Raw genomic sequence first — 15,475 nt, forward strand, 5'->3', positions numbered from 1 at the left:
GTACAATAAACATGTGGTTTCATTTCCAAGGGCTCCGGTGTTAGCGTTTCCATTTCCTCAGGAAGCCGCCTTTCTTGCTCTTACTTCTGAAATGGAACGTGCATTTTCATTGGCCCAAGTTCAAGGAGCGCCTGGGGCAACAATGAAAACAGTCCCAAGCAGGTTTCAGTCAGCGACACCCCCCCCCCCCCAAGCTGTGACTTCTCCTTGCTCCCCATCCGTGAGGGACAGAGGCCAACTCGCCCAGCCGGGGGCAGAGGGTGGCGGCCTCGCTCACTTGGGTCTGTGGCCTTCTGAGGGGAGCCACGCTGTCCTCGCTGCCTGCGTTCTGGCCTTCAGTTGGGAAAATCTGGTTGCCCTCCAAGCATCCGCATACCACAGCTCTTAATTAAGAAAGTATGTTCCCATTTCATGTCACTCGAAAAGAATGAAAACAGTGACAGCATTTATTTATCTGCACTATCAATATCATTCCTGGTTCTGAGTCCACCGGGGGTTATGAGTCTTGAAGGAATTGACTGGGTTGTGAGAGCCTAACCTCGGCCATGTGCTGTGGGGACGTGTGGCTTCTCTCTGAGAGGGAGGCTCCAAGTGAGGCAGAGGAGGGCCGGCAGCGCCCTGGCCCCTGCCCTCTCCCAGCCGGGAGTCCACTGCTCAGCGACAGGAGGGGCGGCCTTTGCCTTCTTTGGTGTGATGTGGAGTCCAGTCCCCTTTCACTGGCTACCTCCCATTTTTTTTCTGAACCTTCCGAGAAGTAAAAGCCACCATTTCTTGAGTCTTCTAGAAGAGCTGCGATCTGTCTGAGGGGCGACTTTTCATGTGGGACCTGCCAGGTGCTGACACCGGGCAGGGGCTCTCCCGTCTTGCTAATCCCCCCGGGCGGCCTCGGCCTAACCCAGCGTGTCCGGGTGAGACGTGAGGCGGCTGGGCCCCTGTTAAGAGACTTGCCCGAGACGATAGAGCAAATAAGTCCATGCCGGCTGCTGGAACAGAACACCACAGACTGGGGATTTGAAACAACAGACATTTCTTTCTCACAGCTCTGGAGGCTGAGAGTCCAAGATCAAGGTGCCGGCAGGTTCGGTGTCTGCCGAGAGCTTGCTTTCTGGTTCACAAACGCACATCTGCTTGCTGTGTCCTCGCATGGCAGAAGGGGTGAGGGAGCTCTCAGGAGTCTCTTTTGTAAGGGCACTAATACCGCTCTTGAGCAGGCTCCCTGCTCGCCACCCCATTGCCCAGCATCCTGTGCGCTGTACTTGAATAATATGTGCTCTAATATGATCCGTGGTGGGACACTGAATCCATTCCAGTCTCCTTGGCCTTGGAGCCCAGCCCTTTCCTGGGCCCAGCCTGCCTTTGCAACATATTATCTCCCACCACACTCCTGTGTGCACCTAGGGGCTGGTGAACCCAGCCTCTCCCTGGGGCACTCAGCCCTTTGATCAAGGACACAGCTCGCTGTCCTAGAGCTTATAAGGGGCCTAGAGCCTTCCCCATGTCCACACCTTCCTCTAGATATGCTCCAGCCTGCCATATCCACTAGACCTCTGTTAACCACAGCGAAGGTCAGATGTCATGTCACACAGGCCACACCCCCATTCTTGGTCTCAACTGACCACCAGCTGTTAACACTAAGCCCATTACTGGATCATTAACCGGCCAGTAAGTTTAAGATATGTTCCCTCCCACTCTTCCACACACCCCCCCAGTTGTTGAATTCAAGAAGAGAGGCTTAAAGTTGAAGGAACCTTTTTGTATCAAAAATCAGGGGAGCTTGGTAAATGAAGGACCCACAAGAGTAAAGCTAGAATAATTAGATGATTGGTGGGTACTTTGGGATAGAGGAGCCCGATGCTCCCTCATAACTTGAATAACGATAGCTTCTTTCTGGCTTGGAGGGAAGGGCCAATGAGACACATAGCCCAAAGCAGGATTTTCACGTTCTAGAAGAGTGGGCGTGTGTGTGTGTGTGCAGCACGTGCATGCCTGTGTGCATAACATCCCAGGGTTCTCTCAGCCTGAGAGATAGAGAGATTCAGAGACAGAGAGAAAAAGCTCTGCCCTTCTTTCCTGGAAGATCCTCCCCACCAAGCCCAACAGATCACACTTCGGAGGAGGGGTGTGGGCAGGGCCCTTGCAAGCTGGGTTCCAATGACAGGGAGGCTTCTGTGGAAACCAAAAAGAAAGGTCCCCTCTGCAGATGTATTACAGACCTCCCTGTGCTTCCAACTTGTATGGTCTGACTTTGCAGAAGCGACCAGCACCTTGGGTTTGCACTTGCCAATTTGCATCTCCTCCTGTCATTCTGATCAGTTTCCAAATTCATAGGCTCCCTTCTATGGCCTCCGTCTTTATTTCTCAAGGAACCACAAATGTTGCATTTTGATTTTGGTGGTGGTGGTGGCGATGCTTCCTCAGAAGATAAGCCCATTTATCTTTATAGAAGCCTGAGAAAAGAATCCAAATAGATGATTACCGATTCTTTTCTTTCTTTCCGGGCTTCCAGTGAGTGGCTTTCTTGCCTGGGATCCTCTGTACAGCTGGGAGAGGCATGGAACTGAGGTGCTGACAGCTTGTGTTGGAATCACATGGTGTTTACTGTGCTGCGAGTTTATAACAGTCTTGTTTCCATACTGACAGCAAACGCCATATGGAGAGAAAAAATCCTGTCAGATGAACCCTTAAGGAATCACAATATGGTACATGAAATCTCTTAATTGCTTTTGGAAATGGGGAGGGGCCCATCGTTCAAATCACATCAGCCATGCGGTTCTCTCTGCCATAACTGAATAAAACTGGAGTTGGACACAAGGTACTTTACTTCCATCCTGTCTGTGCTGGGAAGGTTTGGCTGACTGGGAAAGGATGAGGTAGCTTGCTTTCCTCACCTCGGTGGGGGGATCAGGTTCAGTGGGAGGCAGTGAGAACGCAGGCTGTATCTACAGGGCATCATGCTAACAGGTGCAGGCCACAGACCTGTCACCCTCTTAGCTCCCTCCCTCCCAGATTCCCTGGTGTGGCTGATGATAACACTCATCTAACTTGACATTTTATTACTGTCACTTGGGATCTTGTCTGCTCACGCACACATTCCACCCTGTTCAACAGAATCCAAGCCTCCTGAGGGCTGGGATTGTATCCCGTTCCCTCCCCCCCACCCCCTCCCACCAATTCTGGCACACATCGAGGTGGGTTAAATGTTTGTTGGAGTGGCCATTTGTGAACCATCTGTGCATGGAAAGGTAAGGGAGTTCAGGCAGCAGTCCAAGGCGAGTTTCATCCCCGAAACCACTTGACGAGGGATCAAGAGGGGGAACTTGGAAGGTGGCTATCTGTGTTGATCAAAGCATCCACTCAGGAGAGAATGAGAAATTTTTGAGTGCCTTACACAGTGTACTTAGAACTGGTGACTGCCCACAGAAACAGTTCCTGCCTTCAGCCAGTTTACCCATGAGAGGAGAAGTGGGCTGTAAAACTCTCCAGCCTGTATGCCTAGGCACTTGCTCTTTTGGTTGCCGGAGACACAAACCCAACACCAAATTACTTCAACATTCTGTCGGGTAAATAAATGTGCAGGCACCAGGCTGGCCTCGGTGAGGCTGGCTTCACGGGCTCCTGAGATGTTCACACCACGGGGTTTCTTCCTTGGGCACTCAGTCCTGCTTTCTCCCCTGCTTCATCCTCTGTGGGTTCTCACGGCCCAGTGGGAAAGACAATTGTGCTAGCTCTTGGTGGACTGGTCCTAAGACCTCGGCATCCAGAGGAGAAGCAAATGTAACTTCCTGTAACTTCTACAGGACTCCCACCAACTCAACTCTTGCGCCCTGGAGATGGAGGGCTCTGATTGGCTAGCACTGAGTCACATGTCTGTTTCTGAACCTATCACTCTGGCAGAAACAGGGACCTCTTATTGTTTAGGGCTGAGTCCTTTGTCCGGTCTTGTGGCTGGGAGATGAGGGCTCTGATTGTAGCACAGGGTCATGTGCCCGTCGTGCGGCTCCCTTCGAACCCAGGGCTGGATTTTTGCAGACTCAGCGGAGATTCCTTGAAGGAATGGAGATGGAACAGACCAAAAACCCGACAAACACAATGATGACATGGTGTTTAGTAAGCACTTTCTATGTGTTATGCTCTGTTCTGAGTCTTTCCTATGCATTGTCTTAGTCCTCATGACAGTCCTAGAAGATAGGTATGACTACTGTCCCCAGTTTACAGATGGAGAAACTGAGGTATAAAAGTGTTAAGTCAGTTGCCTCAGGGCACAGGCAGTGACTGGTGAGGCTGGGGTTTGAACCCAGGCAGTTTAGCTCCCGAGCCGGTGCTCACAGCCACCACTCTCCTTTCAAGTCAGAGCTTTACTTTCTGTAAAGCTCTTTGGGTGTGAAAGTGAATTGACGTGATGGTGGCATGCATATCCTTATTGTGTTCCTGATGTCCAGAGGAACCCCCCCCCCCGCCCCCCGCCCTTGCTCCTCCTCTGCATTTGAGGAGGATACAGTCGTTCCTTCTGGTTTGCCCCTGAGGTCACCTGACTGTTTCTAATGCAGCTGCACAACCAAAGATCCAGTGTTCAGTGCTTGAGAGGGCAGGAGGCACCGTGTCTCAGTCAGTCCTCTGAACATCTTTCTGGTCAAAGAAATCACCTGTGGAGGCTTTGGCATCATTAAGGAAGAACCAGAAGATCCCCTCTCCCCCATCTTACTTCCAACGTGTGCCTTTATTTTTCAGAGGAAGACTGAGGCCTAGAGAGCAAGTGAGTTGCTTAAAGTCACATAGCAGGTCATTGGCTCACACCCGGTCTCCAGGCGTCCAGGCTTGGAGTGTTACACTGCATTTCCTCTTTAGAACTCTCTTGGCTGCTGAGTGGCTGAGGGCTGGTCACTTCTCGTTTCCATGCCTCTAGCTCCTCAGCTGGAAGATGCAGGGTTTTCAAAATTTGAAATGCTTTGAATGATAAGTAATTTTGAAATCAGCTCATAAATCAAGTTTTTGGATGTGGTTTGAGCTGCAGGCATTGATTCAGAGATTCATGACACCGTGAGGACACGGTGGTGGGTGTCATTTTCCCAGCTCTGACCTCTTCTGTGCGTGAGCCTCATTATCACAACAACTTTCCTTGCAGGGTCAAGAACACGGCAAGTAGACCCTGGCCTCACCCCCATGCACCCCAACACCCAGAGGGAGAGAGAGCACTTCTGCTCGGTGTGCCCAGGCACAGTCTGTGGTCCACTCTGATCGGAACTGGCTTGGGTTACATGCCTGCCACCCTCATCCGGCCACTAACTGGGGAGTGTGACAGGGTGATCGGCCACCCAGGGCGTGGAGGCATCATCCCCAGAACTGCTGGCATCTGGCATCAGGAAGGAGGAGCGAGCTAGGAACTAGAGTTTGGGTCATAACCAGTCCTTCCTCTACACCGCCCTTGTCCCCTCTGAGTCTGCACAGCCTGGAGATAAATAAGGGGTCCTGAGAATTTGCCAGTCATCTTGCTCCATCCATCTGGGGCTCTGGATCCAGGTGTGGGTTGATTGGACGGCCCAGCCTGGCTCTCTCCTGCATCTCACCACATTCTTTTTTTTTTTTCCCCCTCTGTTTCCAGACAGAGATTACTGCAGTTTATGTGACAAGCAGCCAATTGGGAGGCTGCTTTTCCGGCAGTTCTGCGAAACCAGGCCCGGGCTGGAGTGTTACATTCAGTTCCTGGACTCAGTGGTAAGTCCCTGCTCCTGGGGAGGCCCTGTGGTCCTCTGTGACCAGTGATTATGTTTGCCCAAAGGAGAAGATAGACCACATCGTTTATAAGGGTGAGAATGAAACTGTTGCTCAAGAGATGTCCAGCGCAGACTTTGAGAGTACTGACTTGTCTGCAAGTCTGTACCTGCTGGGTGACCACGGGTGACCCGCCTTCCTCTGTGGGCCTCGGTGACTGCTGCTTTAAAGTGAAGCCCTGTCAGTTCTCTGATTCTGGGATCCTGGGTTAGTATACCAGGTAGTGCCTGAGGAACTTGGATGACACCCCAAGATGACGCTTTACTGTCTACTTCTCTACTAGAATGCAAGCTCCGTGAGGCCAGGACCCTGAGATTCCTAGCACAGGGCCTGGCACCTACAGGCATTAAGTGAACTTTTGTGGGATGAACATGTGTTGGTCATTTCAAGCCAATCTGACAGTTGCTGGCTCCAGCGGCTGCTGGCATGTGTAGCTATGTTTGATACCATATGGAGACTTTCTTCAGATTTCCTAGTCATTGGTTTAACAAATGGTGCTTGATCTGCATGGGCTTTTAGGACAGGGTGTAGGAATGAGCAGGAATTTCTCAGCACTTGTGCAGGAAGGCCTCTCACCTCAGCCTGGAAGACCGCCCTTTGGGTGTCTATCTAAGGAAGGTGGACAGTGGGTGGGAGGGCAAGGAATGGAGACCAGTCATGAAAGGAGTGGGGTATTTCCAGGCTCCCGAGAGACCGCTGTTTTCTAGTGGCCCTAATGCCACCCTTGGCTGCGGCCATCCTGACCTCTGTCTCGGTTTGGGGGACAGCGCTGTGGGGCCCAAGTTTCTGTGTCTGCTTCAGGGTCTCAATGTGGATCTGTAGATTTGCAAGCCAAATTGCCCACTGAGCGTCTCTGCCAAAAGTCGCCTTCCCCCAGATCCCCAAAGCTACCAGGCCTGACATGTTCCCCACTCCAGTGACCAGCACCCATAGTCACCCAAGCCTGAAATCTTTGCAATGTCCTTGACCTCTCCATCTTCCTCATCTCCTCCCCCATCTAATCAAAGACCATGTGCTTGGTTCCTTGGCCTCCCACGGACCAGTTCCCTCCATCACCTCTGTCTTGGTCTCAGTGGAGGCTCCCAGCATGTCTCACATAAGCGACTACGATGGTTTTCAACCTTGGTTGAGCAGTAGAAACACCTGGGGAGCCTTCAAAAAATACCAGTGCCTGAGCTGAAGCCCAGACTCATTAATTTGAATCTCTGTGGGGTGGAGGGTGAGAGCTAATATTTTCATAACTTCTCATAGTTTCAAACTGTAAAAAGTAAAGTCAAAGAATAGTCTATGCGCCCTTCACCCTGCTTCAACAATTACAAACTCTTGGCCGGTCTTGTTTGACCATGTCCTCCCCGTCTGTAGCATTTTGTAGTAAATATCATATATATTTTGCCCGTGAACATTTCAGTAGGTATCCCTACATGATAAGGGCTCTCTCTCTCTCTCTCTCTCTCTCTCTCTCACACACACACACACACACATCACCACAATACCCTTAGCGCAGCTCTAAAAAAGTAATTATTATCATCAAATATTTGTGTTTAAATTTCCAACTTTCTCATACTTTTCATAAATGCATGTTTTGACAGGTTATAACCATCTCCCCTTGTTCATCCAGAAGAGTGACCCATAGTCTGAATTCTGCTCTGTCACCCCATGTGTCATGTAATAGGTTTCTCTGTGTTGCTTATAAATTGCTCATCGAATCTAGAAACCTGATCATATTCAGGTTCCCTTTTTTTTCGCCCCCCCCCCCCAGCAGGGGCTGGGGGACTGACTTCATAAGTGGTTTTGTGTTCTTCCATCAAGGGACATTACTATCTGCTTATCTTTCTTTTAGAGATGGCAGCAGGTTTAGGTATTCAGTGCCTAAATCTGTTGATAAATTAGGGGTTGCAGCATGCTGACATTCTAATTTTGTCATTCCTTCTTCATTTGCTAACTGGGTGACAGTTCCTTTCAATTACTGTTTGGTTACCCACTGATAAAGTTCGTTCATTCTATCCCTGTATCTATGCTTTTAAAGTACCAAATCAGTTCACCAGCACCCTTCTGTAGTAGTAACCAATTTGTTTTGAAGGTGTGGATTTAAACACGGATGCATTTCGATGCATGGTGGTTGATTCTCCATGCTCTCATTCTTGGCCCCCGGGTTGGCTTCTGAGCCCTTGAGAAGACCCAGGAGTCATGGACAGTCTCTTTGCTAAGTGGTAGGATGTGATGTGACAGCTCATCTTGTATGTTTCCTGCCCTAGACGTAGAGTCCATTGTATCTCCAAGGAGCCCTGGTTCCTTCTACTGGGAAATGGTACTTGGAGACCACAGTTTGACACTAGGGGTGCTCATTACCAGTGGATGGGCCCTTATTTCTAATAGACATTGGTATTTTCCAAGTCACCCATGACTGTACTGTGTATCCAGGGCTGGGGGACATGGACAACCAGGATAAAGTCCACGTTCTGAGGCCGAATACCAGACCTCCCTCTGACAAGCCCCTGAACCTGCATTTTCATCCTTGACCTTCGCCTGGGTCTTTCTTGAGCTGTGCATTCCGGCCCTGCCACCTGACTTGCCGCCACAGAGGCTGAAGTCTCTCGGCCCCGGCTCCCTCACTCTCGATGCCTGAAATGCCCCCCACCTCCCCTCTGCCTGTTGAATGCCTGCTTGTTGTCTCGTACCCTACTCTCAGAAGCATTCCCCAACACCCCCTCCCTGCTGCACCCTCTGCTCTGGGTCCTCCCTCCAGCACGCACCCGAGCCTCAGTACTGGGCTGTGCTGGCAGAATGGTATGTTAGTAGGGAGTGCGGGCTCCAGAGAAAGACTGAAGGAACTGGCTGGTGGGGAGACCTTGGGCCGGGAGACCTTGTGGAACCCTCTGTGAGAGTTAGCCAGGTGAGTGTGTGGTGGAACAGCATGGCAGGCAGGGGAACAGCTAGTGTGGTGGCCTGCAGGCATGGAATCTGTGGCTGGAGTGGAGGGAGCAAGGGCAGAGGGGGGTCTAGGAGAGGTGTGGTCATGAAAGACTTTGTGCCATTAAAGAACTTTGACTTTGACTTTGAGTGAAATGGGGAGCCGCTGGAGGACTTTGGACAGAGCAGGGGCATGATCCGACAGGTTTCTAAAAGATCCCTGAGGCTCCTGTGTTGGAACAGGTAGGAGCTCTGATAGGAGCTACTAACGATGGGAGCTGATGGTTGCTCGAGCCAGCGTGGGAGCATTCGGCAGTGGTGACAGTGACTGCATTTGGGGCGTGTTTTTGAGGCAGAGTTAACAGTACTTTCAGATGCAGTGTGGGCGAGACAGAAGACTTATGGATGGCCTCAAAGTGTTGACCTGATCGGATGGAAGGGTGGTGGGAGAGAAAGGCTGTGGGAGGTGCGTTTGGGGGAAGACCAGGAACTCCGTTTTAGGCACACGCGGCTGGATGGTCTCTCGGACACCCAAGTGGAGATGATTGAGGGGAGATTGATGTTCAATTCTGGGGTCTGCGAGAAAGTTCTGGGCTGGAGATGGAAGACTGGGACTTGTCAACACACAGCTGGTATTTAGGGCCATGGGCTGGGCAAACTGACCAAGGAGACAAATGTGGAAGGAAAGATGAGGACCAGAGCCTGAGCCCTGGACCAAGACTGCTCCCCATTTGGAAACGATGAGGCATCACCAGCTTTGAGACTCATCTAGAGAGTTGATGAGGCAGAGCAGGGCAAGGCTAAACCCAGGAGCCAGTGGAATTTTCCAGCCACGTGTCTTGTTAGACACTTATAGTCAGTTTGAGAAGAAGAAAAAAAAATCCAATGGATGCCCATTTTCATTCTGGTCGTGCAGACGCTCCCTTTTGCTGGGCCTGTACCAAGAGCTTTTTTTTCTGGAAAGGAAATGTGAGTCTGGCTCCTCTGTTGATGCGACAAATGCTCTTTACATACGTCTTAACGCGGCCGCCACTCCTAGAGCCGACCCGCCCCTTGCATTTTGTCTGCATCTCTGGGAATGAGCGGGGCCTTTTCATCACCCATCTTGACGTCAAATGACCAGCCTTTGGAACACCTCTTTTACGCAGGAAGACTTTATTGAGTTTTCCAGGGCTGGCGCAATTCTTGTCTGAAATATGTTTTTTCCTTCCATCCTGCCTGGAACTCCAAGGAGGCAGCATACAGCCCCGGTGCTCCCTGGCTCAGCCAGCACCGTCCACACCATTCCCACCTCTGTGTTGAATTCCTACCAAGCGGAGTTTATTAAAAATAACCCGTCCTCGTCAGGCTCTGACGTAGTCCCCGGGAAAGGCTGCTCTCCTGCACAGTCCTAATGTCTGAGTTTCTCAAGTCAAGCAGGGGACTCATGGCTGTCTTAAAATGGGGCCTGGGTGATTCGGGGGTGGGGCACAGGACGGTGTGTGTATCGTTCATCAGAGGTAATTCTGCAGGGGTCATTCAGCCCTTCGTCTCGGTTTTCAAGGGCTTTCTAGGAGTCTCAGAAGGACTCTCTCATTGCCTCCCACAGAGAAACAGAGCCAGTGGCCAGAGTCAAAGCCATGACTAGATTTGGTTTCAAAGAGGATTTGACCATCTGGTCAGGGTTCCAGTGTAACCTCCTCAGGACAACAGAGTCTTTGCACGGACTCCTTAAAGATTGATGTACTGCCTCTCTCACCTGTTTTCTGGGAGCCTTGATGGCATCCCGGCTCACCTGAAACCCTCCTATCCCCCCACTTGGGTGTGACTGAAACTTGGCAGGTTTCTTCTCTTTGGGGTTAGGGGAGGTTTGGCAGTTTTTCAGCACTCCTTTACTGAATATATCCAGTATATCCTACTCCGTTCTAGCAGTTGGTGGCTACACGCTGAGCAGAAATAAGTGCCCGCCCTCGTGGCACTGGCTTTTTGATTAAATGAAAGATTGAAAAATAAATACGTAAAGGAAAATTTCAATGAAGTGAGTGATACTAGCCACGAGTTTAGAAAACTAAGTATTCATCATCTATTGCTGTGTAAGAAATTACCTCAACACTTAGCGGCTTGAAACAACAAGAAACACTTACTATCTCACGGCTTTTGTGGGTCAAAAATTTTGGAATGCTTTCCCGAGATGCTACTGGCTCACAGTTTCTTAAAAGGTTCTATTAAGATGTTGGCTGGGGCTGCAGTCATTCAAGGCTTGATCTGTTTCCAAGTTTATGCACTTGGCTGGTGGCTGTTTCCAAGTTTATGCACTTGGTGGTGGCTGTTGGTTGGAGGCCTCTGTGTTTTCCATGTGAACCTCCCCACGGGACCGCTTGAGTGTCCTTCTAACATGGCTGGCTTTCCCCCAGAGTCCGTGGTCCAAGACAGCCTGCTAGAAGCTGCAATGTCTTTTATGACCTAGCCTCAGAGATTCCATACTATCATGGCCCCATTATCATGTTTACACAGGTTAGCCCTTTTCAGTATGGAAAGAGACTTCTCAAGAGCATGAGTAGCAGAAGGCAAGGATTATTGAAGTCTCCATCTTGGAGACTGGCAGCTACAACTATGAGGTTACAACGAATGAAATCTTGTATCAGGAAATGCTGAAAGGCACTTCAAGCCATTCATTAGACTATAGGGAATCACTTGAAATCAGTGTGCAATCACCTGGCTTTAAATATGCCTGGTTATTCTGAAATTATTTGTAAAACAATTTGCTGTGTCTCATCAGAGTAGTCAAGCATCCTGCTTCTCTTATAATTCAGACCCAGTATTTGTCTTGTCTTTCTATCACTTTTGTGCTCTCCCCCAAAGAGAAAGCTGGGAGGGGAGTAACCATTCTTCAGATGGACGTAGAGACCCTCAGAACAGTTGGTGAAGCCAGACCCAGGGATCAGGGTCATTTGAAGAAGTCTAACGCTTATAAAATGGGTTCATATAGCAGAAGCCTATAGAATTTTCCAGTGTCCTGGATACCCCACCCATTCTCCTGTCCTAGAAGCTGCCATGTTGTTAATGGTGTGACCCACAGTCCACAGTTTTCTGGAGCAGGGATGAGCATGTGAGCCAATGTAGGCCAATGAGCTCTTTCTCTAGAATTTGTAAGCTGGAGAAGAAGTCCTTCTCTGGTAAAGAAGCCTTAAAATAAAAATGTTGAGAGCTGTTGACTGCCATGTGCCACTGGAGCAAGCCAGTCAGCACTGAGAGAGAACGAGGCACGTGTGGGCACGTGCACACACACACACACACACACACACACGTGCACGCGCACACACAGATGAGAGTGGGTTCCAGAAGCCCTCACGTTGCTGGTTCCTGGTGGTCCAGGCCTGGCTGCATTTTCATTCTCCTCACAATTTGGTTATTCAATCCATCCTTGATTTCTAGGAGCTAAGAGATAACGGTTCTGCCCGAACTAGGTTAGGTTGCTGTTCTTCTTCCTTAGACCTGAAAGAGTAATAGAGAGAGTGAAAGGCCTTTGCACAGTGGCCTTATGAGCCTTGTTGGAGAATGAAGATGGAGAAATAATTCTGGGGCTAGGGGAGAGAGGAGCAGCAGCTAGGCAGCCCAGGGGTGGTGGACGGGGTGGGGAGAGAGCCACTCTGGGCTGAGGCTGTCAGGAGGACGATGGGATAAGCAGAAGGTGAGGGTGTGGCCCCTTTGCTATGGGAGCCTGACAGCTGCTGGTGAATATGTCACCTCACCCCAGAGGTCCTTCCTTCTTTTTAACCTTTGCCCCAGCCAGGGTATGTTGCACAAGCACACAAGGACTGTGGTGCTGTCGAGGATAGTCTGGGGTCCCCTTGGGGTCACTGCTACCACTCTCGGGTTGTGTTCCTACATGGCCAGGAGGCAGCTCCTCCCTCCCTTCTTTGTCTGGTCACATCCCATCTGTTGCCTTTGGGGGGGCGGGGCCAGTGGCTCCCTTCCTGACCTAGGCCCAAGAGGGCTCTTCAGATGGCAGCTGGAGACCACAGAACATTCTGCCCAGGTAGATACAGGCTTTGGGGCTGACCAGGCCCACCCCACTGTCAGACCCCTGGGGGATGCCCCTTTGTAAGTACTTCTTCATTCCAGCTGGGGAGCAGAGAAGCAGCAAGGTCAGGGCCCAGCTATCTGAAGGACTGTTCAGTCAGGATCCCGGCAGGAGATGGAAGGCCCACCCACGAGTGAGTGCGGGGCTGCTGATGAAGTGCCAGGCAGGATGGGGACATCAGTGGCGCTGATGCGGTAAGTCAGGGCCTTTGCCACCTCTAGGTCTGCAGGGACCAGGGAAGGGACCGATGCAGGCCAGCATACACCAGCTGGGTCTTTAGAAGTGGGGTCCGGGAACCATGGTGCCCAGGTGGGCAGGTGACTGCCCACCCTGTCGCCTGCCCAACACCAGGGTGGAGAGTGATTCCACAGAGGCACATGGAGACCTCCAGACCACACGGGCAGCACAGGCAAGGCGCCGAGGCCGGTGTGGGTGGAGCTGGGTGTTTCTCCAGAAAGGGCCGTGGTGAGCAGCACTGCCAGCCAAGCACGTCACTTGTCCCTGCCGCGAGGACTGTGGAAAAGCTGACCACATTGGTAATTACAGCAGCCGGAGGTGGCAAGACCTCATAGCATCTCTGACTTCATCTTCTTGTCGGGGCAGGAGAAGGTCTCCCAGGAGGAGGAGGTGACATCTGAAGTTGGTCAGAGGCCGAGAGGAATCCGGCTCAGCCTCCTCTCTTTAAACCAGTGCCGGCTTCTTTGAAAACGTGGCAGGTCCCCTTTTACTGGCTTGCGGGCCTTGCATTTTTAGAACTCATCAGAGGAAAGTGTGTTTTAATAGGCCATATTTTCACCGGCATTTTCTGAGATTGATGATGTAATTAGAGCAGACCAAGAGGATGAAACATTAGGTTTATAAACTAGGATGCGCACAGATGTTTATACTCTTCGGCAGGCACAGATCTGTAAATAATTCTTTTTGCCTTAAACCTAACGTAGTGTTTTGCTCTTTGTGTTATAGCAGCATGTCCTCCACAAAGGCCATTTCTGCGTTTGGCATAAATCACAGCGCGAACAGAGGCTCATGAAATGGTGCCTCCCTCCGTTGGAAGAGAAATGCCCTCCAACTGGATCGGCATAGGTGCCCTTTGGCACTCTGGCTGTTAGGGTTGAGCTCACAGGTTTCAAATGGGCCTTACAGCAGGGACGACGGCTCGTGTCCCCTCTGGTGAGGGAAGGGGAGAAGACCTATCACCCTCTCTGGGTGGAGGGAACCCCCTTACAGATGGAGGTCACGGGGGCATTCCTCGCATGTAGTTTTCTCTCTTCTCATTGAAGTCTTTGTGTGCCCTTGCCCGAGCCAATGCTAATTGTAAATTTCTAGGCTGTTGGCCCAACCTCTTGTTTGCTGCTTATGTTTTCTGGTTTTAGCTGATTTCAGCAGCTTCTGCCCACTACCTGGGCAAGAGTGTTCCCATAGCAGTGGATTCCCGGGTGGTCCCCTGCCTCTGGTGCTGTGATCTGCCTGAGCTCTGCCGGCCAAGCTGAGCCGCCATGGTGCCTTCTCTCTGTCGGAGGCCTCTCGGGGGTCACTGTAGAGACACGGCCTGTCACTCCAGGTGACTTAATCAGTGTGGAAAGCCCAGCTGGAAGCCTTCTGTTGGTTTTCTGCCTCCCAACACAAATGCTCTTCAGGTGGTGGTGACCTGACATGGACTCTCAAAGAAAGGCCTTTTGATCCTGGGCTGGGGATGTCTGTCCCCGCGTGCTCCCGGCTGCCTCCCTGTGGAACTGTGGCGCCCAGCCGCCCAGCCGGGCCTCTGCTGGGAGGCAGCTGACCTGAAAGTGATGTTATTTTTTTAACGTGGGTTTTAGTACCCAGAGCAATAATATTTTCAGCTGGTTATTGAGGCTGATTAATGAGCTTCAAGCCTCCATTTGGTTAAATAGAGCTGCCTTCACAGATGTATTTTGGGACAGTGCAAATCCAGGGTTCTGCATGGGATTGAGTTACCCCGAAAGGTGGTCGGCCATTTGCCCGGGGCCTGGGCCCTGCAAAGCAGTCTGGGTAATTCCCATGGTGCCAGACCACTAGGCGGGTTTTCAGGCCAACGGGACACTGGGTGCTTCTCTCTTCATCCTCGAAAAATGGTGGTCAGTCGTGCTCTAGAACGATGAGCCCCTTTGGAGACATAGTTCCCAGCCCTCTCACATGCTCACTTTATTGTATTTGAACTGGTTATTGGTGCTCTCAGAGCCTCAGTTTCTTCATCTGTAAATTGGGTGAGCCTATAACCTACTCCACACTATGTGTGTCCGGGGGGCGGGGGGAGGGCAGATGTGCACACATGTGTTAGTTTGGGGGGATTGTTGGGGAGCATATGGGGGACAATAGCAGGAAAAACTCCAGGGGAAAGAGCCACCGTCTCTCCTTAAATAGTCTCACGAAATCATCAATCAAATCAATTCAAGAAATGATCAATCCCACGAGACTAGTCTTAATAAAGGTGTGGAGGCACTGGCCTTGGCAGGGACATGCACTGAGATGGGTGGCCCAATGGAAGTCAGGAGGCTTGTGCTCCTGTCCTGGCTCTGCTGTGACCAGCTGTATGATTTTAGGTCAGTCCTTTCCTTCCCTGAGCCTTGGTGTCCAGCTCTGAAAAGTGAGGGAGTCGGATACCTTCCAGAACCACGATCCCATCACTCTGTGATTCAAGTGATTGAAGTGTTCATATTTCTTCCTTGGTGAAAATCACCGAGTCTTGATTCTCTGTGAGAAGAGAAACGGTAG

General features: G+C 50.9%; 1 protein-coding gene across 2 annotated transcripts in view; it reads left to right on the plus strand.

The window, feature by feature from the left end:
- GRK5 (G protein-coupled receptor kinase 5) overlaps positions 1–15,475 on the plus strand; it is a 211,105-nt gene that overhangs the window by 139,254 nt on the left and 56,376 nt on the right. The window contains exon 3 of one of the 2 annotated variants that reach the window (XM_042960773.1): positions 5,600–5,712. In XM_042960773.1, coding sequence (XP_042816707.1) covers positions 5,600–5,712 — 113 coding nt within the window. Of the gene's footprint in view, positions 1–5,599; positions 5,713–12,829; positions 12,937–15,475 lie in introns of those variants that run through there. The other variant, XM_042960775.1, reaches the window with a different exon arrangement.

The sequence above is a fragment of the Panthera tigris genome, chromosome D2, assembly GCF_018350195.1.
Source record: "Panthera tigris isolate Pti1 chromosome D2, P.tigris_Pti1_mat1.1, whole genome shotgun sequence".
In the NCBI taxonomy this organism is placed as follows: domain Eukaryota; kingdom Metazoa; phylum Chordata; class Mammalia; order Carnivora; family Felidae; genus Panthera; species Panthera tigris.